The 23,954-nt window shown below is 38.3% G+C and overlaps 1 protein-coding gene across 7 annotated transcripts in view; it reads left to right on the forward strand.

Moving 5' to 3' along the window:
• Window positions 1-23,954, forward strand: part of EMB2247 (protein EMBRYO DEFECTIVE 2247) — a 90,700-nt gene that overhangs the window by 58,083 nt on the left and 8,663 nt on the right. For all 7 annotated transcript variants that reach the window (XM_010262338.2, XM_010262339.2, XM_010262340.2 and 4 more), the window contains 7 exons: window positions 7,975-8,085; window positions 8,242-8,379; window positions 11,786-11,836; window positions 11,915-12,027; window positions 14,846-14,993; window positions 22,866-22,970; window positions 23,105-23,206. In XM_010262338.2, coding sequence (XP_010260640.1) covers window positions 7,975-8,085; window positions 8,242-8,379; window positions 11,786-11,836; window positions 11,915-12,027; window positions 14,846-14,993; window positions 22,866-22,970; window positions 23,105-23,206 — 768 coding nt within the window. The remainder of the gene's footprint in view (window positions 1-7,974; window positions 8,086-8,241; window positions 8,380-11,785; window positions 11,837-11,914; window positions 12,028-14,845; window positions 14,994-22,865; window positions 22,971-23,104; window positions 23,207-23,954) is intronic.

Here is a 23,954-nt window from a genome sequence, read left to right on the forward strand (position 1 = left end):
TAATTTCTAACACTCCCCTTCAGCTTGCTACAAATGTAAAGAGGGCAGCCAACTGATCTTCTGACCTCACATACAGGGTAATCAATTCTCTGTTAGTGACCTTTTCTCTGACAGAATGGCAGTCCACTTCTATATGCTTGGTTCTTCCATGAAATACCAGGTTGGACAAGATGTGAATTGCAACTTGATTATCAGAGTACCCCTAAACTAAATGAAATGTCTAGTCTGGTGACAGTAAGATAAGTTTTACCACCAACCTCTTGTACCTTCATGGATCTTCCAATAGCTTCCCCTCACTATCAATGATCTCTGTTGTTTGGGTTAATAGGGGTTTTCAACTGGCTTAGCCCCTAGTAACCATGTTTTCTCTAAATGAACACTGCACCCAATGTAAATCACACTACTAATTCAGTACTAAATCCCCTAAGCCAAGCACATGGTGACCGTTTCAAACCATGAATTGCTTTCTTTAACCCACACACCACCTTCGCTACGTCCCCTGGGCAACATACCTAGGAGGTTGCTCCAAATTAACCTCCAATTACCCATAGAATACCCATTTTGGCAACTGGGGAGGTCTCAGTATAGTCAACCTCATGCATTTGAGTGTACCTGTTTTCTACCAATCGTGCTTACTATCGATCAAAACTACTACTAGGGCAATGCTTAGTTCAGTGATTTAAAAGGCATGCTTAGGTGCACAGGGGAGGCGCATTTCAGGGTGTGCACCTCGCCTAGGTCCTAGGACTAGGCGTGCGCCTTTTGAAAATTGATGCTTTTTTGCTTTTTTTTTGAATGTAGCGGCTGGGCTGGGGGCAAGCCCAAACGAGAACCCCCAATTTGGTACTGTTGCTCATTCATTCATCCTAATAAAATGTCTTCTTAAAAAGCAATTAAAACTATAAAATCATTATTTTTTGTGTGAAAACTAAGAATTTAAGACCTGACGTGGACTTGTTTGGGCTAGCCTCGAGGGGCGTGGCACAAAGATGGCTTGTAGAATCAGGAATGTAATATGTTTTACATTACATTAGCTACTCGAAGTAATGCAATTGAGTGAAAAAAGAGATTAGAGGTTTTACATGCTTGAAAATGTTTTATATGTTTGATTTTATTTTTAAATTCTCATTTGAATATGCTGTACATCTTATGTTTATGTATTGTAATTTTAGATAATGGGTTTTTTAAAACATTTATTTTAAAATTTAAGTTTATATTTTTTATTAATATTATGTTTAATATTTTTTAATATTTTTGGCTTTTTTTTTGAATTTTCTGGCATTTTTTGAATTTTTAGCATTCTTTTTGTATTTTTGTGCCTTGCTTCAAAAAGCTGCATGCCTCGCCTTGCGCCTTGCACCTTGTGCCTCAGGTGCAATTTGACCCCTGCGCCTTTTTTGCGCCTTGCGCTTTTAAAACATTGGCTTAGCTGTATAAACCCATTTGCACCCTATTGCCAATTTGTTGATAGGCAAGGAGGTGAGCTTCCATGTATGGTTAAATTCAAAAGCATGAAACTCTTCATCTATCACCTTCTTCCATTCAGGTGAGGCAAGGGCTTCCTGAAAAGAATGGGGAACAGATATAGAAGAAAAGACACAAACTGGTTGTAGGAAGGAGACAAATAAGCAAATGACACATAACGGTGAATAGGATGATTGGTACAAGCACACTTGCCCTTCCAAAGTGCAATGGGCAGATCTGTTGGCAACAAAAATGATTATGGCTTGAAAAAAGTCGGAGTTGGAGAAAAAATCCCTTGTAGTCCTTTAGTGTACCCTCTGTGAACAGGTGCTCACATAATAGCCTCAACAGTGGGAGCTGGTGGGTTAGCAATTGGCAAGAATCCTCTATAGTAGGAGGAAGAGGCAGGGGAGAGGAGGAGATGAAGGAAACTCTACTGTAGAGAAAAACAGTACACTCTCAAAAAAGAAACACCAAGGACAAAAGACCAACGAAGGGAAGGATTATAACATCTATAACCTTTATGGGTTCGAGCCAGAAACACACTTTTAAGAGAACGAGATTTAAGCTTATCCGACCTGGGACCAAGTTTGAGAACAAAACAAAATAAAAAATACGACAGTGAAGAAGAAAAGGGAGGTAAAGAGAGAAAAATGAAGGAGAAAAGGGACTCACCATTAAAAACAAACAAAGGTATATGATTTAGAAGAAAGCAAGACGTAAGTACAAAACCACTCCAATAAACCTTTGGGACAAACATCTGAATTAGGAGAGCTTGAGTTGTATCTAGTGTTTGTTCTTCTAGTTACACTGTTTTGTTAGGGTGTGTGCAAACAAGAAGACTGGTGGATAGTTCCATGAGATCCAAAAAAGACTGAAGGGTCCTTGAGAATTCTCCATTGAATTATTAGAATGAAACATTTGAATAGAAACACCAAATTGGTACTGAATCTTAGCATAGAACGAGAAAAAATATTAAACAATTCTGATGGGGGGCCATGCAAACCATAGTAGAAATTCACCATATTCTCTTCATGTCCAGTGACTACACTAATGCACTGCTCCGCATCCACTACCACCTTTACCTCCTCTACCACCACCATGACCACCTCTGACTCCATGTCCAACTCCTCTCATAACCACATATACCTCTGACATGAAAGTGTTCTCATTCTGAGGATTGAAGCTCTTTCTAATGCAGAAGAAAACTTCTAAGAGGGGTGGGATGTCATTATACTCAATCTGAGCACTTACTGGTTCAAATTCAACTCTCAGCCCAGACAAAATCTAGTCACATATAGATGTTCTCTCTGTTCCCGTTGTACCTTCAAATTCCTCAAAGTTGCATAATACTCTTCTACACTCTTGTCACCTTGTTGAAGAGTGAAGCAATCCTGATATTAGTTAATATTATCCTTGTTACTAATGTGATTCTCATAACTGTTCCAAATCCATATCATAATTAGTGCATTATTTTGCACCCAGTTATTCTACCCATCAGCTCCACTTTTGACTTGTCTTCTTTAATATATTTCAATTAACCTTTGACAATAAGAAACACTTCAACTGATACATAATTAAGCGCAGCTTGACAGAAGTCATTTGAACTGTCATATTGTCTGGTGTACCACCACAGCAGACTTAAACTTTCATTATTTGATGACACCATAAGGCTGATTTCTCTCCAGTTGCAGCCCAAGAACAAAACTACCAATCAACTCTTACTAACACCACACAGTCAAGATCCGACAAGGCACTAACTACTGGGAAACACTTTCAACAGCCAGAAGTAAATAAAAAACCAACTTCTACCAATTTCGATTCACTTAATCTACCAACTGAATATCTAAGCATGTAAATAATACATCGCCCTACTGTAATGATCTACCAAATCACCACAATCCAAAGGAAAAATCATTCAACCAACCTGTTACAGCCTGTTTTTCCTCTGAGTTATCCAAAGGAGGATTCTAGCAGCTCACCAAAACCACACAATCTTCACCAACTGGAGGCATGATTGCCTCCTATACTGAAAAATGATCACTCCTTTCCTGCCTTCCTTTGATTCTTCAACAGATGCAGACGTTCTCATGTAGCAAAGGGACTGAAAGGCACTAATAGTAACCCAGGCCGACCAAAGGTGCTCTAATACCATGTAATCTGCCCCAAAAACAAACAAAACAGGTAATGAAAAAAAAATAGAGAACTGATCTGGGCTGAGATTTGAAGAGAAGAGGAGAGGAAGGAAGAAAATAAGGCTGTGGAAGAGAGGAAAAGAAAACTAGCTTCCTGTAACTGCTGCCCCTCTTTTATTATAATCATAGAGTTGTGCACAATGTCTGAAATACCCCTACTTAAGTAACAAATAAAGGATAAAAAGACTCTTATACCCAACCACCTAATACAATTAAAAAATCAAATAATTTCTAGCACATTGTATTCAATGCCATATGCATTCTTAAATTATGAATGCTTAAATCATTTGGTCTGCCCCTAGCTCTAGCCCCTTCAACTTGTAAAATCATTGGTCTTCTCTGCATGTGACCAAACCATCTTAGTCTACTTTCCCTCACTTTATCACCTATTAGATATACTCTTAGGTTTCCTCCATTGAATTATTTATGATCCTGTTGTTTGTTTTTCTACTCATCCATCTCAACAGTTTCATTTCTTCCACACATTTTTTAGATATGTTATTTTCTGACTGCTCAACATTCTGCTCCATAAAATTAATTGTCTTACGAACAGTTTTATAAAATATTACTTTCAGCCTAAGTAGTATTTGCCTATTACATAAGACTTTGGATGCATCCTGCAATTTTCCCCATCCTGCTCTAATTCAATTCCTTCCCCAAATCCTAAAACTTAATCCTAAGAATCCCACCTATCTTCCCTGCACTGTTACAAAGAGATGGAGAGAGAGACTATTCCTGTTTTTGTTCTTAGAAGGAAGAGGAAAGACAAGTGTAGGGGGAGAGAGAAACAAGGCAGTCTCACTTTTGCTTTTGTTGACATGCACAAACAGGTAGAAAGAAAAGTATTGGTTTGCCCTTGTTTTGGTTTAAGCACACAGTTTTCTCTCATTATATTTTATATTCTTTATCTTTTGGCATTCATATGTGATTGGAATCAGTTAGAGTTTGATTTGCTAGAATACATACATACATATACACACGCACCAAAGGAATGAGCCCCTATTTTGTCCACCTGACCGCTATGGCTTTTTTTCTAGCCGTAGCTCTTCTTAGTTGTTTTGTCATGCACAGACATTCCTAAATCTTACAACCAAGCTGTAGTAATTAAGCATTGTAAAGATGCTATGGACTTAGAGGTTCAGGCTTTATTGGAGAATGACACTTGGGAGCTTGTCACTCTTCCCCCAGATGCCTCCATCCTTGGTAGTTGATGGGTTTACACAGTAAAACTTAAATCAAATGGTACTTTAGACAGATATAAGGCTTGGTTGGTTGCTCAAGGCTACAAGCAAGAATATGGAATTGACTATGATGAGACTTTTGCTCAAGTGGCCAAAATGACAATAGTCCGTTTTACTCTTGGCCATTACTGCTATTAGACAATGGACAGTTCATCAAATGGATGTCAAAAATGCCCTTCTCCGTGGGCATTTACAAGAAACAATTTACATGAAACCACCTCCCGGCTACTGTGATGATCCTCTTATGGTGTGTAGAAGAAATCTTTATATGGTCTTAAACAAGCTCCATGGGTTTGGTTTGACTGCTTCGGTACAATGGTGTTGGAGGTTGGCTTTCAGCAAAGTGCTTCAAATTACTCTCTTTTCACTCTCCAGCAGACACAGGGGTTGACTCTTTTCTTGGTATATGTTGATGATATACTTATCACCGGAGATGATGTGGATGACATTAACAATTTGAAGCTCCTTCTAAGAAACTCCTTCAAAATGAAGGATCTTGGGCCTGTCACTTATTTTCTTAGGCTTGAAATTCAGTGATGTCCTCAATGTTATTTTGTTAACCAACAAAAATATGCCTATGATTTGGTGACACTTGCCCGCTTGACTGATTCTAAACAAGCGGATACACCTATGGAGCTTAACCATAGGCTAAGCAAGGATGAGGGTGAGCTTCTCCTTGGTGCTACTTTATATCGGCAGCTTGTAGGTAGTCTTATCTTCCTAACTATGACTGGACCGAACATTTACTATGTGGTCCAGCTTGCGAGTCAGTTTGTATCTGCTCCACATTAGCCCCACTTCTCTGTGGTTCTCCGACTCATCTGTTATGTTAAGGGCACTCTATCTCATGGCTCGTTTTTCTCATCTTCGTCCTCCACCTAGCTTCGAGCTTATGTAGATGCAGATTAGGCAGGTTGTCCTGACACTCGTCATTTCACTACTGGATTGTGTATATTTCTTGGTGATTCTTTGGTTTCTTGGAAATGCAAGAAACAACAAACCATTTCCAAGTCATTTATAGAAGTAGAGTATAGAGCAATGTCTTCAGTATGTATCTGGCTCAAAAAAGTCCCTAGAATATTTTTCTTCAACAAAGCTATGACCTCTTCACCAAAGCAAAGTATAGAGCAATGTCAGCTTGCTGACCTCTTCACCAAAGCTATGACCAAAGCCTGACATAATTTTCTTATAGACAAACTGATGCTTATCCCCCAACATCAGTTTGAAGGGGAGTATAGAGAAGATGGAGGGTAGTTATGTAATTTTATCTTTCTTGTATTTTAGTAGGTGTGTACATTAGTGTACATCTTATTGAATTCTTTTGTAAGGACAAACTTGTCCATTCATATTTCTTTAATATAAATACTATCCTTTGGGTTGGTTTGATTAGATTGATCAATCCTAACAGATCTAGACTATTGGCTTTCCTCTTGTCTCTTCACTTTCTCACGAACTAATACATAAAACCTAATCCCCTCTAACACACACTTATAACAGTGAAACCTTAGTTCCCCTAAACATGACTACACCTAAAAAAGGACAAACTGAAGAAACATAACAAGAGAACATCACTGAACAACCCTTATTACCCCTCCCTCTTGCTCCATTGGAGGCTTCCTCAAAAAATTTGCAGGCTTATTATGTTCAAGCTCCCTTCTTTCCCCAACAATGTTCCAATTTAAGGGATCCCTTTATTCAAGTGTCACAAAAAGTCCCTAGAATAATCATACTGTTCTTCTCCCAGAAACCCAATTTGTTTATGTTCTTCAGTCATGCAAAGTAGCTATTGGACCCACCATCATCTTGAGTTTTACAATGATCATCCCTTAGTAAGTCCTTCTTCTTAAAGCTATTCTTACCCTTGGGTTCCCGATAGGAATAACCCTTTCTGCTCTAGGCATCTAAAAAAACTTGCGCGCCAAGCTTCTTGGATTATCCCAATCAAGTAGCTAACAATCATAGTTCACAATATTGATGATATTTGGTGAAATATCCCCATTTGCTAGGTGGCAATACAAAGTCTTCTGGGAATCTTTTTTTTTTTTCAATTATTCATAATATTCTTCCGATATGTTGGCAACAAGGTTCAAAATATCGATACGCTTCTATGTATCGGTAGAGGCATTTCGATATGCATGTTTTGTTTTCTCTTAGTTTTTTTTTTTTCAAAACTTGATTTTTGGGCATGTTTTTTAAGTTTTTTTATTAAAATAAAGGGAGGGTCTGGAAACACCTGTAAACAGGTGTATCAGGACCCAAAAGATACGATACGATACGCCCGATATGGGGTGTATCATATCGAAATTTTGAACCTTGGTTGGCAATAATTCAAATTTCATTTATAGACTATATTTAAATTTTAAAATTTTAGAGTATTGTTAAAAACCTTTTAATATTTCATTAAAGTCATCATAAATTCAAAATTTTTAAAAATTATTTTCTTAAAAGAATCAGCAAGGAATTGGTGATTGGATAATTGGCTTACTACTAGGATATGATTCACTTACTATGTCACTATAATTCAAAAGAAAAAGAAAAATTCATATAACTACAAAGGGGTATTCTCAATATAATCAAAATATATAGTAACATCAAAAGCAAAAGTTAAAGTGGCAAGTAATTAGCATATATAAAGAAGAAAAGATGGCTAAAGACCAAAAGGGATTTATATAGTTTTTTCCTATTTTATTTGTATACTTCTTTTGCTATGGTTTTTTGAGCCTTAAATGTGCAATTGTATTTCTTCTAATGATCTCTTTAAGGTTTATTAACTAATTCCAAATATCTTATCAAAATTAGCGAAATTTCTCCAACTCTACATGGTGAAATGTTCATCAATATTGAACTTACAAACCATGCCAACAATAACCTACCTTCCCCAACAACTACCTCCCAATTAGCTTGCAATATTCAACATGTACTCCTTGGATGAAGAGTAATGAAAAAATTAATATCAATGTTCTCATACAACATTTAGTTGCAAAAATTAAATTAAAATGTTATTTCATATCTCCCCTTAATTTCACTTGTTAAGTTTATTCTCTTATATGTTATTGCAATCCGCTTAATTTCAGGGACGAAAAATGTCTAAAACATTGGGGAATGTTATAGATCCAATTGACACGATAAAAGATTTTGGCACAGATGCTTTACGTTTTACTCTTGCTTTGGGAACTGCTGGCCAGGTTTGTTTAGCCTCTAAAGTTTTAGAAAGATGTTGGACTTAAGCTACTTTAAAGTTTCAGGAAAGATGTTGCACTTAAGCTAGTTTTTTCTTTTGGTACCTAATTTTGTTGCTAGTTGTTTCTTCATGAGTAATTACTTAATTCTACTTCTTTTAGGACCTTAATTTGTCAATTGAGAGATTGACTTCGAACAAGGCCTTCACTAACAAGTTATGGAATGCCGGCAAGTTTGTCCTACAGAACTTGCCCAGTCAAAATGATACCTCTGCTTGGGAAAACATACTAGCTTATAAGGTATGCTATTTCTGTCTTTTTCCTTGCCAATGAAATTGTGATAACTTCCTGTACTGTAATTCAGTGTGTTAAAAACCAAATGGAACAAGATGGCGAGACCAGGCTCAACCAGAACTCACAATTCCAATTCAGTTCTATTATTGAATCTAGTTGAGTAAAAACTGGTAGGAATAAATCGAACTGTCTGATTTTTATGGACAACCTGGTCAACTGTCTGGAATGCTTGATTGAACCAAAAGTAAGTGTCAAATGCATGGCATGGTTGACTCAACAAGCAGTAATTCAACAAAAAAAGGGAAAAAACAGAAACACATTACTTGGTTTTGTTATTCCTTAGGGGTTTCTAACTTTATCTTATTATACAGCATTCTCTGGAAATTCTATCTCAAACATGTTACTTAGATTTCTAGATCCAAAGTAAGGGAGAAAAAAATAGAGACAATTGTCAGATGTGAAAATATGGAATTATTATTGTGTTGCTTAAGTTTTTGCAGTCTTCATTTCATGCAAAAGTGTTATCTAAATTTGACTGGAGAGAAGCTATGAATCTGGAAATAGACACTAATTTAAAAAAAAAATGGGATTGAGCTTTCAAATGACAGGTATCTAGTTGGATGCAAATGGCTATTCACAATGGAAAGGTATTGTTAGAGTCAGCTAAACCGGGTTATTTTAGTCTTTCCACTCTTATTTATTAAGTTTTGTTTTGACCCTTTTATTTTAGTTAAGTTACATGTCCCATACTTAAATTGGGGCATAATAGTCTTTATATTCTTTGGCAAATCTATATAAAGTTGAGGTTGGATGCAAGGTCAAAGTATCGGTACTTTTTTTTAGGTTTTATTTATTTATTTTCAAAACCGGTTCAGAGGGGTCAGTTTAAGGCCCGACTACCCTCTGAACCAGTGTCTGACCCAATACAATCCCTGGAGGGGTGTATCGAGAAGCCATTGGCATCATACATATCGGCTGATACGGGCCGATACATATCGATACTTTGAACCTTGGTTGGATGGGTGAGAAATTAGACTCTCCAGACCGGACCATTATTTCTCTTTTCTCTTCTCTTCTCCTCTTCTTTCTCTTTCCCTTTTTATCAACGACTGCAGCCAGCAAGAACCGAAAAACCATTAAAACATGGTATAAGAGCACTAAGAAGGGAAAAGGAAGCTGTGATGCTACTCTCTACTCTCTAGGAGATTGTGATCATTCCAGTTTTGTTCTTTTTATTTCTGGGTTGCGGTGTGAAAAATAGATCAGTAGAAAGCTGCAGAAACCTATTTTCTTCTACCCAGTTGACTGCTGTCATTATGAGTGAAAGTCTTGGTGTTCACTTGGTGACGTTTGCCCTCTGTCGTGCAGTTTCAGGAGGGTATTTTTGTGGTTGACAGTGTAGATGTCCACTGAAGCTGTGATCTGTGTTTTCATGGTGAAGATAGTGGCAGAATGTGATTAGAGTTCTCTCTTACATTCTCCCGTTTTTCTGTGAGGATTAAATAGTGCTGTATAGATGATAAGTAGGCTGCCGTAATGCCCAGGTAATAACAGATTTCATGTGTGGATGTTTGTTTTTGTGAGTTAGCAGTTGAGTAGTGATCAAAAATCAAGTGTAATGATTCCCCCTGATTATCTAAGTGTGGAAATTGCACCGATTAAACTCAATGATGAGAATTATGTACCGTGGGCCATATTGCTGGAAGTTTTTCTTAGGGCCAAGAAGAAGGTGAAGCATTTGAAAGATGAGAAACCCTTGGCTGAATCTCAGGGGTATAGTGAATGGGAGCAAGAAGATGCTCAAATTTATGACATGGTTGTGGAATAGTATGGAGCCCAAAATGTGTCAAAATTATTTTTTTAGATACAGTCAAGGAGATATGGAGTCATCCTAAGAAACTTTATTCTGGTCAAGACAACACCATAAGAGTGTATCAACTCTACCAAGGTTATTTCAATCTACGTGGATGACCTTGTAGTGACAAGTAACAATCCGACTAAGATCTACAAGCTAAAGTTTCTAGTAGCAGATTCAAGATAAAAGACCTTAGCCATCTATGATACTTTTTGAGTGTAGAGGTTGCTTGGTCTAAGCAGGGATTATTCATTCCTTAATGCATGTATGTATTATGTCTTCTCAGGAATGCTGGTAACATGGGGGTTAATACATTTGGCATTCCTATTTGATCCTAATCATAGACTAAGTGCTGGTGGTGTAGACTTGTTAAAGGACAAGAGTTAGTATCAAAGACTAGTTGGATAACTCCCATACTTATGTCTTACTAATGGTTCATGAGATTGGCAATACATGGGGAACCTTGTAGAAATTTCCCCGCTTTGCTAGGGGATGTTACAAAATTATCAAAGAATCATTTTTTCCTAATATTTCCTTATATATTTTCAATATATAGGCAATATTTCAGGTTTCATTGATAGACTATACATTTAAGATTTAAAATTTTATAATATCATTAGAAATTTGCAAATACTTCATCAAAACCCTCATTTTTTTTTTCTAAAACTTTGTTCTTAAAAGAACAAATAGGGATTGAATGATTGAATGGTTGTTTTACTATTTTTATACGATTCACCCCCTTATTGCTAATGTTATTTGTTCATTCTTCTTAATGCAAGACATTTCTTTTAAAAGATAATTAAAATTATAAAGACGTTATTTTTTGTATGAATTAAGAATTTAAGACCCTAACATGGATTTATTTGGGCTTGCTCGAGGATCTGGGGGCAAAGCCTTTGGCCCAATCACCATGCTTCAAAAAGTGCAAAATTTAACCAAGGCACGTGCCTGAACTGAGGCACAAGGTGTACACCTTTGCAAAGGAGTTGCACCTCGGCCTAGGCGAGGCGCGGACTTTGAAATGCACATTGCTGGTGTTCCTAGGCATGCCGAAGGTACACCTTTTCAAGTTGTTGGGATATGAACCTAATGTTCAGCATCTTTTAGTACAATGTGACCACTCATATTCAAATCCACATTCTCTTGCTTGTTATCCCAAGATTTTACAACTATGCCAAACAATGACCCATATTTTCTCTCTAAAACAAATAATCAATCACACAAAAGATTCAAATATCTAGTTTGAATGAAATATAATCAAACTGGCAAAAACTAATTGCCATTGCGAAAGCATTTCCTCTCTCTCTCTCTCTAATAAATGTTATATGTATTAAATTTGTATTAATAGAGGGAGATAATTTTTATTGGCTTGAGCTTGGCACTATGCTTTGTAACATATCTGTTTGTTGTTTCCTTTCCTATTGTTGTTATTTCCAACATTTTGTTTTTTGTTTTTTTTTTTGTTTATGGTAACAGATAATATTATTTACATATGTTTGTTGAGTATAATTTCAAGCATATAGTTTTTCTAATTAAGAGGACTATGATTCTTTCCAGTTTGATATGGAGGAGTTTTTGTTCAAATTACCTTTGCCAGAATGTTGGGTGGTAAGTCAGTTGTTAATTCACTGGGATCTGAATTTCTCTTCTCCCCATGATTGATCAGAAAATATGTTCAATTTCCAGGTCTCAAAACTTCATCAGCTTATTGACACTGTTACAACAAGCTATGACAAGTTTTTCTTTGGAGATGTTGCAAGAGAAACCTATGATTTCTTTTGGGGTGATTTTGCTGATTGGTATGTTTCTCTTTTTATTTCTTTACACATAAAAGGATTTCTTTTTATAAGTGACTTGGGGCATGGAGACCCTGTGGAAAGCTATGAACCATACTGCAGCCTTTTTCAAAATTGAAAGGGGCACAAACAAACTTCTATAGAAGAAGGCCTACGAACACTTAAAATGATCTTGAGCGAACTCTCCTCTAAATGCAAAAACTAGTTCGTTCTAAACTCAGAAAATCTAATTCCTTCTAGCCTTCTAATAAAGACATTGATATCAACTTTGCACCAATCAAAGCCTAGTAGAGAAAAGGCAAAGAATGTAGAATTTATATGTTGTGTAAAAAACTATCCACTTCCCTAGAAACTTATCTATTTAAATGTCAACATTCTTGGCCAAATAGAGAAGAGAACAAGAATAATCTTAGAGGTGTGCAGAATAGTCGACCCCCACCTCAGTTTGCCTACAAGAAAGAGTTCTCGAGTTCTAGTCATAGCCTTGGTGAAGGTATCAGCAATTTGCATGTCCGAGGCTACATGAGGAAGTGATATAAATCTAACAATGAAAAGGTCTTAGATAAAGTGGCAATCCACCTCAATGTGCTTAGTCCTGTCATGGAAGACAGGGTTAGATGCAATCTTGATAGCATTCATATTGTTTGCATAGAGAGGGATAGGAGTAGGAAGTTGATTTCCAGAATTCATAAAGAGAGATTATAACCAAACAATCTCACTGGAAACAGAAGGCATTGCCCTATACTTCGCTTTAGTGGAAGAGTTGGAGATTGTCTGTTGTTTCTTAGACTTCCAAGAGATGAGTGAAGCACCCATAAAGACACACCACCCAGAAGTGGACCTACGGATGTTAGGGTAACCAGCCCAATTTGCATCAACATATGCTCTCAACTAAATAAGAGAGGAAGAGAAGAACAGTCTCTGAGAAGTCGTGCCTCAAATATAACGAATGATGTGATGAACAACAATCATATTAGGCTAACGAGGAGTAAAAATAAATAGATTAACAACATGAACAACATGAGAAAAATCATGCCGAGTCATAGTGAGATAAATGAGACCCCACAAGCTGGTGTCTAGCGATACAAGGTAGTGTTAGGAAGCAATGGACCTTCGGATTTTGATAACATTCAACTCTAGAGGTGTATGAACATGTTTCTCATTAGTAATGTTAGCAAGTTTAACAATGTTAGAGGCATATTTATGTTGACAAACAAAATACCCCCGATCACTACTAGGAATGCCAATGGGGAGGGTTTGAGGCGGGGCACCCCCTCCCTGTCCCCGTCCTGTAGTCAAGATACTTTGCCTTGTCCCTAATGGTGGGGCGAGGCATCCACTCCTCGTCAGGGATAAGGAATCCCCGAATTTTCCTCCCTCCAAGACAATTACTTAAAAGTTATCTATTTATGGACAATTTACACAGGAATAGGAATTTGGGGTATTCTAGGAATTGAATTATAATACTTTAGGGGTAATTCAAAAATGGAATTTTGGGACCCTAGGGTTTTAAGAATTTAGGAAAAACTTAGAGATATTTTAAATATCAATATTAAACCTAGAGATATAGGTGAGGGGGCTCAAGTCCTTCATATGAAAGGAATCATGAAGTAAGGACTTCAACTCACAACTCACAAATACCTTCATCATAATTCCTAGTCAATATCATGTCATCAACATACAACAAAAAAATGGTAATACCTTGAAGTCATCACCTAACAAAGACAAAGTGATCAGAGGAACTCTAACTATATCCAGTAGCACCTACAACATCTCCAAAGTGTTCAAACCATGCCCAAGGATCCTATTTTAGACCATATAGGGATTTTTTGAGGCAATATGCTGAAGAAGAATCACTGCAATATCCAGGAGGCGGCTTCATGTAGACTATCTCCTTCAATTGACCATGAAGAAAGGCATTCTTCACATCTAACTGGCAGATGGTCTAAGATTGGATAGCAGACAATGCTAAGAAAAAACAAACAATGGTGATCTTAGCAACGGGGCAAAGATTTCTTCATAATCAATGCCATACTCCTAACTATATCCCTAGGCAACTAATTGAGCCTTGCATCGATCAAGAGATCCATTAGATTTCAACTTAATGGTGTAAACCCAACGGCTCCAATAACGGAAGCATTTGGAGGCACAAGTACAAGGTCTCAAGTGTCATTCTCATGTAAAGAATGTGAATATCTGCATCCATGGCTTCCTACCAATAAGGGCTACTACGGCTTCCTGATAGGAGTGAGGAATATTTGTGGAAGATAACATTAGCAGACAAAGAGCTATGGTTTAAAGGAAAACCATATTGGTTAGGAGCTCTAGAGATACAAGTAGAATGGCAAAGAGGAACATAGGTAAGAGGAGCATCTGAAATAGTAGTAGCAGAAATAGAAGTATCACTTATAGGAGCAGTGGTGAGATGATGATCTGAACTAGGTGGAAGGGGGGTCGCAGGCACAAGGACTAAAGTGCATAACCACTTGCAAGAGAAGATGAAAAGGTCCTTGGCAGTAGGAGGTGGAGCATCCTATGAATCAAAGTTTGGCAAAATAGAAATAGATGAAGCAGGCAGTCTAGCAATTCTAGCAAAAAGGGAGATATGCTATTTTTCAATTCATATTCATGCTGATTGTATGTAAAATTATGTAACTAACCTAGAACTTAGTTTTTTTAATAAAATGGCTACTAGGTGCTCCACAATCACCTAGAATCACCCATGAACCTTAACAACTATGGTTAGGTGGTTTATTTTCATTCTTCGATCAAACAGATTGGATTATCTTGCGATGGTTGATTTCTTCTACTTGCACCCTAGGTACATTGAAGCTAGCAAAGCACACCTTTACCACTCAGAAAGTTCTGCAATTGCATCTGCAGCACAGGCAGTTCTTCTATATGTTTTTGAGAATATATTGAAAATTCTACATCCCTTTATGCCATTTGTCACTGAGGAGTTATGGCAGGTATTTTTTTTGCTCCCTAGTTATTTTTAACCTTGATATGTTTGAATTAAAACTGCCCTCAAATTGGATATACTTTGTCCATTCATGTTTGTTTTCTACTGTGTTGAGCTTTGCCCAAACTTGCTAACAATCTCATCTTTGTAAAAAAGGGGCATGTTTCCTTTAGAAGATCTAAAACATACTGCAACGAAAAAATAAGTGTGCCTTTTCTTTGATCTTGCAACTTCAATTCTCAAAGAATATTTCAAGTTGCTTAATCCTTGATTACAAATTCTATGGCAAGAAAATTTGCCTGCCACATAATTTCAATAGTCATTTCCTGTAACCAGTGTTGCATGCATGCAGACATGGGAGTCTCGTAAAACAGAGAACATGGACTTGTGGACATATCTTTGGCTAAGTGCATACTATTAAAATAATTCATATTTTTTGAATTCTAACATTGTATACCACTATACCTGCAAAAGAAAACAAAAATCTTGTTGTGTAATGTTTAATACAAAAATGGCATTCATTCCATAAATTAGCTGCTCATTTATGTCAAATAAGGTAGAAGGAAATGTCATGTAGAAGTGTCATCAAGAATCTATGGAGTGCCAAACTCCAATGCATGTCCAACAGGAATACATTATCCATTTAGGGGAGTCCAATCAGCACTGCCTATAACCACTATGTTATCAACATTGTTGAGAGATCAAACTCTTGGTGGGCCTGTTATGTATTGTTATTTCCTTTTTGTTTGGGATGTACTATGTTAGTGGGTGATGAGTTTTGGGCAGATTTGTGTTTTTATTTATTTTGTATTCACATTCTGCCCCAGCTGACTTAAGGAGAGGGAAGAATAGTCTTTTTCTTGTGCATTAAGAATTTAATATAAGTATTAGTGGGTTCTCACTTTGTCACCCATGAACTTGAGGATTTCTTCAATTTCCTTTTTTTTGCTTCTCTTCTCTTCTTCTACCTTTCTCATTGCTGCAACTCTTCTCAGTTTTCTGCACACATTTGTTTAAGTTTGCTGGGTTTATTGTAAATTAAATCTGATGGAGGCCCATCACAAGGCCCATCGCACCCTAGGGGCGGCAGCTCCTAGGATAAGGGCAAGTCAAGATAAGGTCCAAGAATGATAAGGCAAGACTTCCAAGATTAGCAGGAATTCAAGACTCCAATCAAGATCCAACAAAGACTCCAAGAATGATAAGGCAAGACTTCCAAGGTTAGCAGGAATTCAAGACTCCAATCAAGATCCAACAAAGACTCCAAGAAGCATCAAGAAATCCAAGACTCCCAGATTCATGCATAAGGAGAGCTAGGGAGATCGGATGGTGGAAGATCAAGCCCAAGAATTCTAAGAGGGTTCGACCTTATCAAGATAACTCAAGAGGTTCAAGATCAAGATCAAGATCCATGTTCTTTCCTAATTATTTTACAATTTCTCAATGTATTATAAATACTGCTATTCCCCAGAATTATTAATCAATTTTCATACTTCAGATTTTCTATGTTTCTTCTAGTTCTCTTCTTTGAGTTCTCGCCACCTTTTCTCTCTCCTAGAGAAATCGGTGTTCTTCGCTAGAAGCTAGCAATCGCCCGGTGCTTGCATAGCCAGCTCCGGTTTCCATTGCTTCCACGCTGCGTCAGGTGGTATCAGAGCAGGGAATTCGCCCAGTCATGTCCAACCCAGACGGTAGTAGTCGCAATCCACCCCGTGACGGAGATCAGGGGTTTCCAGCTGTTTGGAGAGCAATCGAAGAGTAGCGTACAGCCACACGTAACATCGAACAGCAGTTGGCAGAGGTGACTGAGCAACTGCAAACCTTGTTACAGGAGGTTGTTCCACGGAACCGGGAAAATCCACAGTAGATCAAAGGAGACAACCACGACAGACCACCCGTCGCTATTGCATCCCGACGTCCAGTTCTTGACGACAATAGTGATGATGATTTCGAATTTGGTGGTGCTCCAGTTCTTCCCGACAACGACAGAAACGGTAGAAATTGGCACAATCAAGGTAATTTCAATCCCCGTAGGAATAATGATGAATTTAAACTCAAGGTAGATATTCCTATTTTTAGCGGAGATCTTGGTATAGAGGGACTTCTAGATTGGATCACAGAAGTCGATAGGTTCTTTGATTACATGGAGATACCAGAGGAACGAAGGGTAAAACTAGTAGCTTTCCGATTAAAGGGAGGTGCATCTGTTTGGTGGGAACGGATGAGAGAGACCCGGATGAGAGAAGGAAGGGGTCCTGTTCGAACCTGGAGGCGCATGAAACAATTAATCAGAGGTAGATTTTTACCTCCTGACTACGAACAATATATGTTCGAATCTTATCAGAGGTGTGTGCAGGGTTCTCGCAGTGTTAATGAATATACATTTGAATTTTTGAGATTAGCTGAGAAAAATCAATTATCTGAAAGTGATAACCAGCAGGCAACCCGTTATCTAAGCGGTTTGAGACCGTCCATCAGAGATAAAATTGGTGTACAGATGGTTCTCAGTTTGTAGGAAGCAAGGAACCTAGCCTTGAAAGCAGAATTAATGTTCCAAGACAAGGCACGCAGTGATAATTATTGCCAGTACAGCGGGGGCGACAACAGACCGACAACTGTCGACAGGAACAAATCAGTCCCGACAGTGCAACCCTCTCACCCGGCAAGTACAAGTAACGCCGGTAAGGCTACTACAGGAGGACATACTCGAGGTAATCCTTCCAACCCTCCTAAACCCAGTAACCCTTATGCAAGGCCTACTCCTATTAAATGTTTTAAATGTAATGAGGTTGGACATAGATCCAGTGACTGTCTTAGGAGGAAGGCAGTTAATATGGTAGAAAGGGAGGAGGAAGAAGATATTGAGGAGGAAGTATATATTGAGGATGAAGAGGGTCAATATGAACATGAGGAGTATACTTGTGTGGTAAGAAAATTAATGTTGTCCTAGAAAAATAAGGATACTTCTCAAAGGCACAGATTATTTCATGCCAGATGTACTATCAAGGGAAAATTATTTAATTTAATTATTGACAGTGGTAGTCAGGAAAATATTATTTGTAGGGATGTCATCCAACAATTACAGCTGATTCCTGAAAAACATCCCAACCCATACACAATTGGGTGGATCAAGGAAGGAGGCGGCGTACGAGTGGAAGAACGCTGCAAGGTACCTTTTTCAATTGGTAAGTACCATGATGAAGCATATTGTGATATTGTAGATATGGATGCTTGCCATATTTTGTTAGGGAGGCCTTGGCAATTTGATACAGATGCAAGGCACATGGGTAGGAAGAATACCTACCAACTTGAAAAAGAAGGTACACGTTATACTTTGTTACCCATAGCAGAAAAAAATATTACAAATGTTCCAAAAACACATGAGAAGAATTTCCTTATCATCACCCATCATCATGCTGAATTTGTCAAAGAAGGATCATGAAATACATTTGCTAGTAGTAAAAGGAGATGTTAATGATGAAAGTAAAGTCCCAGCAGAAGTACAGGGACTACTAGATGAATTCAATGATGTAGTTCCAGAGGAGTTACCAAATGAACTCCCTCCCATGAGAGACATACTGCACCATATTGATTTTGTCCCAGGTGCCAGTCTACCTAACCTCCCACATTATAGGATGAGTCCTAAGGAGAATGAAATCTTACGGGAAAAGGTAGAAGAATTATTGAAAAAGGGACACATTCGAATCAGCATGAGTCCTTGCGCAGTACCTGCCTTATTAACACCTAAAAAGGATGGCAGTTGGAGAATGTGTGTCGACAGCAGAGCCATTAACAAAATCACCATTGGGCACAAATTTCCTATTCCCAGGCTGGACGACATGCTGGACCAGCTTAATAGAGTTGTAGTTTTCTCAAAGATTGATCTCAGGAGTGGTTATCATCAGATCAGGATCTGTCCCGGAGATGAGTGGGAGACAACCTTCAAGACTAGAGATGGCTTGTTCAAGTGGTTAGTCATGCCCTTTGGACTAACCAACGCACCCAGCACTTTCATGAGACTGATGAACCAGGTATTGCGCCTCTTCATTGGTAAATTTGTGGTAGTCTATTTTGATGATATTTTGATATACAACAAATCTATCACTGAGCATGTGGGACATATTAGGGAGGTCCTGAAAACATTGAGGGAAAATAAATTATATGCTAATTTGAAGAAATGCATCTTCATGAATGATAATTTATTATTCCTAGGATTTATTATAAGCAAGGATGGTGTGAAAGTAGATGAAGAAAAAGTGAAAGCCATTAGGGAGTGGCCGACCCCGTCCACTGTCACAGATGTCAGGCGATTTCATGGGTTGGCAACCTTCTATAGGCACTTTATCAAGAATTTTAGTAGTATCATGGCTCCCATTACTGAATGTCTGAAAAAGGGTAAATTTCAATGGGGAGAAGAACAAGAGCAAAGTTTTGCTCTCATAAAAGAAAAATTATGTTCTACCCCTGTTCTTGCCTTGCCAGATTTTAATAAACTATTTGAAGTTGAATGTGATGCCAGTGGAGTTGGCATAGGGGCTGTATTGTCCCAAGAAAAGAAGCCCATTGCTTTCTTCAGTGAAAAATTATGTGAAGCCAGAAGAAAGTGGTCCACCTATGACAGAATTTTATGTTGTGATTAGAGCCCTGAAGACATGGGAACACTATTTAATTGCAAAAGAATTTGTTCTCTACACTGACCACCAGGCCCTAAAATATCTTAGTGGGCAAAAGCAATTAAGAAGTGATTTGCATGTTAGATGGTTTGCCTTCCTAGACAAGTTCCCATATAAAATTGTGTACAAGGCAGGACATCAAAATAAAGTGGCTGATGCACTTAGCAGGCGTGTAGCTCTCATCAAGACCCTCAGTGTTGAGATTGTGGGTTTTGAGTGCCTGAAAGACTTATATGCCCAGGATGAAGACTTCCAACAGGTATGGGAGAAATGCGTGAATAAGCAGCCAACAGAGGACTTCTTTATTTATGAGGGGTTCCTTTTGAAAGGAAAACAACTGTGTATCCCTTGCACCTCCCTCCGCGAAAAGATCATAAGAGATTTGCATGGGGGTGGATTAGCAGGACACTTGGGAAGGGATAAAATAGTAGAAGCAGTAAGGGGGCAATATTACTGGCCGAAATTAAGAAGGGACATGTCTACCATTGTAAGCAGGTGCTATGTTTGTCAGACAGCTAAGGGACAAACCCAGAACACAGGTCTCTACATGCCCCTACCCGTTCCTACTGCTATATGGGAAGACTTGTCCATGGATTTTGTGCTAGGCTTGCCAAAAACCTAGAGGAACATGGACTCCATCTTCGTGGTGGTTGATAGATTCTCAAAAATGGCTCACTTTCTCCCATGCAAGAAAACAGTAGATGCATCCGCAACAGCCAAATTATTTTTCAGGGTGATTGTCCGCTTACATGGGGTACCCAAGACCATCACTTCAGATCGTGACACATGGTTCCTCAGTCACTTTTGGATGACCCTGTGGAGGTTGTTTGATTCATCACTTAATTTCAGTAGTACAACCCATCCGCAGACAGATGGACAGACAGAAGTGGTAAACCGGACTTTAGGGAATCTAATTCACAGCATATGCCGGGAAAGGCCAAAACAATGGGATTTCGCCATAGCCTAGGTTGAGTTCGCCTATAACAATGCAGTGCACAGTTCTACAGGCAGATCACCATTTTCCATCGTGTACATAAAGGTCCCTAACCATGCATTGGATTTAGTAAAGCTTCCCAAAGTACCCAACGCCAGTATCTCAGCAGAACAGGTGGCAGAACAGATCCAGTCCGTCCAAGAGGCTGTGAAGCAGAAGCTAGAGCAATCCAATGCCAAATACAAGATGGCCGCAGACAAGCACTGCCGGTCTCAAGTGTTTGATGTAGGTGATGAGGTTATGGTCTTCTTAAGAAAGGAAAGAATTCCCGTGGGTACTTACAACAACTTGAAGCCCTGGAAGTATGGGCCATACAAGATCGTGAAGAAGATCAATGATAATGCATATGTAGTGGACCTACCAGATCAGATGGGTATATCCAAGACCTTCAACGTTGCTGATCTTCACCGGTATTTGCCAGAGATCACACTTGCCTATCCTAATCACGACTCGAGGTCGAGTTCTCTCCAAGTGGGGGAAAATGATGGAGGCCCATCACAAGGCCCATCGCACCCTAGGGGCAGCAGCTCCTAGGATAAGGGCAAGTCAAGATAAGGTCCAAGAATGATAAGGCAAGACTTCCAAGATTAGCAGGAATTCAAGACTCCAATCAAGATCCAACAAAGACTCCAAGAATGATAAGGCAAGACTTCCAAGGTTAGCAGGAATTCAAGACTCCAATCAAGATCCAACAAAGACTCCAAGAAGCATCAAGAAATCCAAGACTCCCAGATTCATGCATAAGGAGAGCTAGGGAGACCGGACGGTGGAAGATCAAGCCCAAGAATTCTAAGAGGGTTCGACCTTATCAAGACAGCTCAAGAGGATCAAGATCAAGATCAAGATCCATGTTCTTTCCTAATTATTTTACAATTTCTCAATGTATTATAAATACTGCTATTTCCCAGAATTATTAATCAATTTTCATACTTCAGATTTTCTATGTTTCTTCTAGTTCTCTTCTTTGAGTTCTCGCCACCTTTTCTCTCTCCTAGAGAAATCGGCGTTCTTTGCTAGAAGCTAGCGATTGTCAGGTGCTTGCATAGCCAGCTCCGGTTTCCATTGCTTCCACGCTGCGTCAAAATCAAAAGTTGGTATCAGAGCAAGTCTCTTTTTCTTCTTTCTTGCATGGTAGATCCATGTATCCCTAAGATCAACAGGGCACCTTGGTGATTGAGGTGCTTATCAGTTTTCTTATCTGACTGCATGCCTTTAGGAAAAGTCAGTTGATGGGTTTAAAATTTGAATGGACTGTTGGAGTTTTTTTATGTGATAATCGATGTAAATGTACATCGATAAAATCGATGTTTTATTTATATTGATTATCGATGGAAAAGTCAGCCGATTAGATGGTTTACATCGATTTTCGATGTAACTTTTACAGTGGAAACAAATGCGTGAAAATATGGACCAGGTGTGAGGTTTTACACCGGTCCGTATTTCCACTGAAAACAAATGCATGTAAATGTGAACCGACGGTGGAGTTTTACGCCAATTCACATTTACACTGATTAAAAGCGCAGCCTAAAGAGGTTTTGGTAGAGGTTCGAAATCTATTTTAGCTGCCTAGAAGTTGTCCCAGTGCTTCTGCCCAGAAATCAGATAAAGGCTGAAGCTTTCTACCTGAGTTGGGTTGTTAAACCTGTTAGAGATCTACTAGGATTGGCTATTGCTGTTTTCTGGGTCTCATTTTTTTTCAATAACTATGTTTTCTTGGTCTCATTTAATCCCTAGAAGAGATCAATTACTGCTTTTGGAAGCTCTTATGGAATCCATGCTAGTTTTCTTACATCATCTGACAACATGTTGAACAGCAGAAGCAGATCTCTGTTTGATTCTTCAAGCTCTTGAAAGTTCTATAATACCAACCTCTGATTGAAAGTCCGAATAAACAGAGGCAAGAAAAAAAAAGAACAAATAATAAAGCAGTAAGAGAAGAGCAGAGAATAAAAGAAGCAGGGTCTCAACTAGTCTAATGACCCAGTCAACTAGCCAGCCCCTTCATATACTAAATAAGAGAAAATAATGATTTGCCCTTAGTATATCACATAATGAACCTTCTAACAGTTTGCTTTAAAATTCAACTGGCATGTGAAAGCCAATATACTGTCGCGGTTCTTCTAGGAGAGTGGAAGTTTGACTAAATAAATATGACAATACCCAATGCATGTTTATGTATAAATTCTTACAATGCTTCCTTTGATCTAAATAGGCATTACCTCATCAAAGACAGGCTCTTATTGTATCTCATTGGCCTGAAACATCACTACCAAGGGATGCCAACTCTATAAAGAAATTTGAGAACTTACAAGCTCTGGTAAGATTTAGTAATCTTTCCCTCCTGGAAAAAAAGAAGAAAAAGAAAAATCCCCTTCATGAATGTTGTTGTCAATGTATTCATATTTTTATGGAGGGAATGAGTCTCTTATCATTTTTGGTTTGGTGGAACAGACTAGAGCAATTCGGAATGCTCGAGCCGAATACTCTGTTGAGCCTGCAAAACGTTTATCTGCCTCTATAGTCGCAAATAATGATGTTCTCCAGTATATCTCTGTGAGTATCCCCAGTCCTGCTGCTACAGTTTTATAATTGAAATTTGATGATTTGTATATTTTGGATTGATAAGAAAAATAATATACAAGTAGGAGGAAGGTAAAGTTTTCAGATTAAGTTAGTTCATCTATTAAGTAATTATGGATACTTCAGTCTATTTCTTTATGGTCTTTTGTATGACTTTTAGTTCTCTTATTAAGAACCAAAATGTGTATTTTGTTTTTGATTGTCACTGATCTTTTAAGCAGCCAATTGTTTGGTAAAGAAAAGGAAGAGGCTACATCCCAGAGATTGGGATGGCCAAAACAGAAATAAAATACATCAGAAATTTCCTTCTCCTCCTCAAGATGAGTTCTCTCTCTCTACCCCTTGTTTTGCCAATTCATCTGCCAACCTATCGGTTATATCTTCTATCTTACCCTCTACATTTCAGTTATATTTTCCCTTTCACAGGTTTATTGTCTCCAAGTTGGTATCAGCACTTAGATCCCTTTGTGTATTGCTATTCTGACCTACAACTAGAAAACAATACTCTCATGTGGCTTAGGTTCAACAAGGCCTTATGATTGATTATGAAATCTGCCTGTTGCCATCCTAGCATATGATATTTTAGGGATATTTGGTGTTTTTCTTGAACCTTTCTGCCTAACCATCCATGTTTTCTGAAATTCCTAAAAATCAGATGGATGTTTTATGGATTAGTATGACTTGACAAGAGCAGAAAAGCTTGTTTGGCCAGTGGCCACAA

The sequence above is a fragment of the Nelumbo nucifera genome, chromosome 7, assembly GCF_055504915.1.
Source record: "Nelumbo nucifera cultivar China Antique chromosome 7, China Antique-T2T, whole genome shotgun sequence".
Classification (NCBI taxonomy): Eukaryota; Viridiplantae; Streptophyta; class Magnoliopsida; order Proteales; family Nelumbonaceae; genus Nelumbo; species Nelumbo nucifera.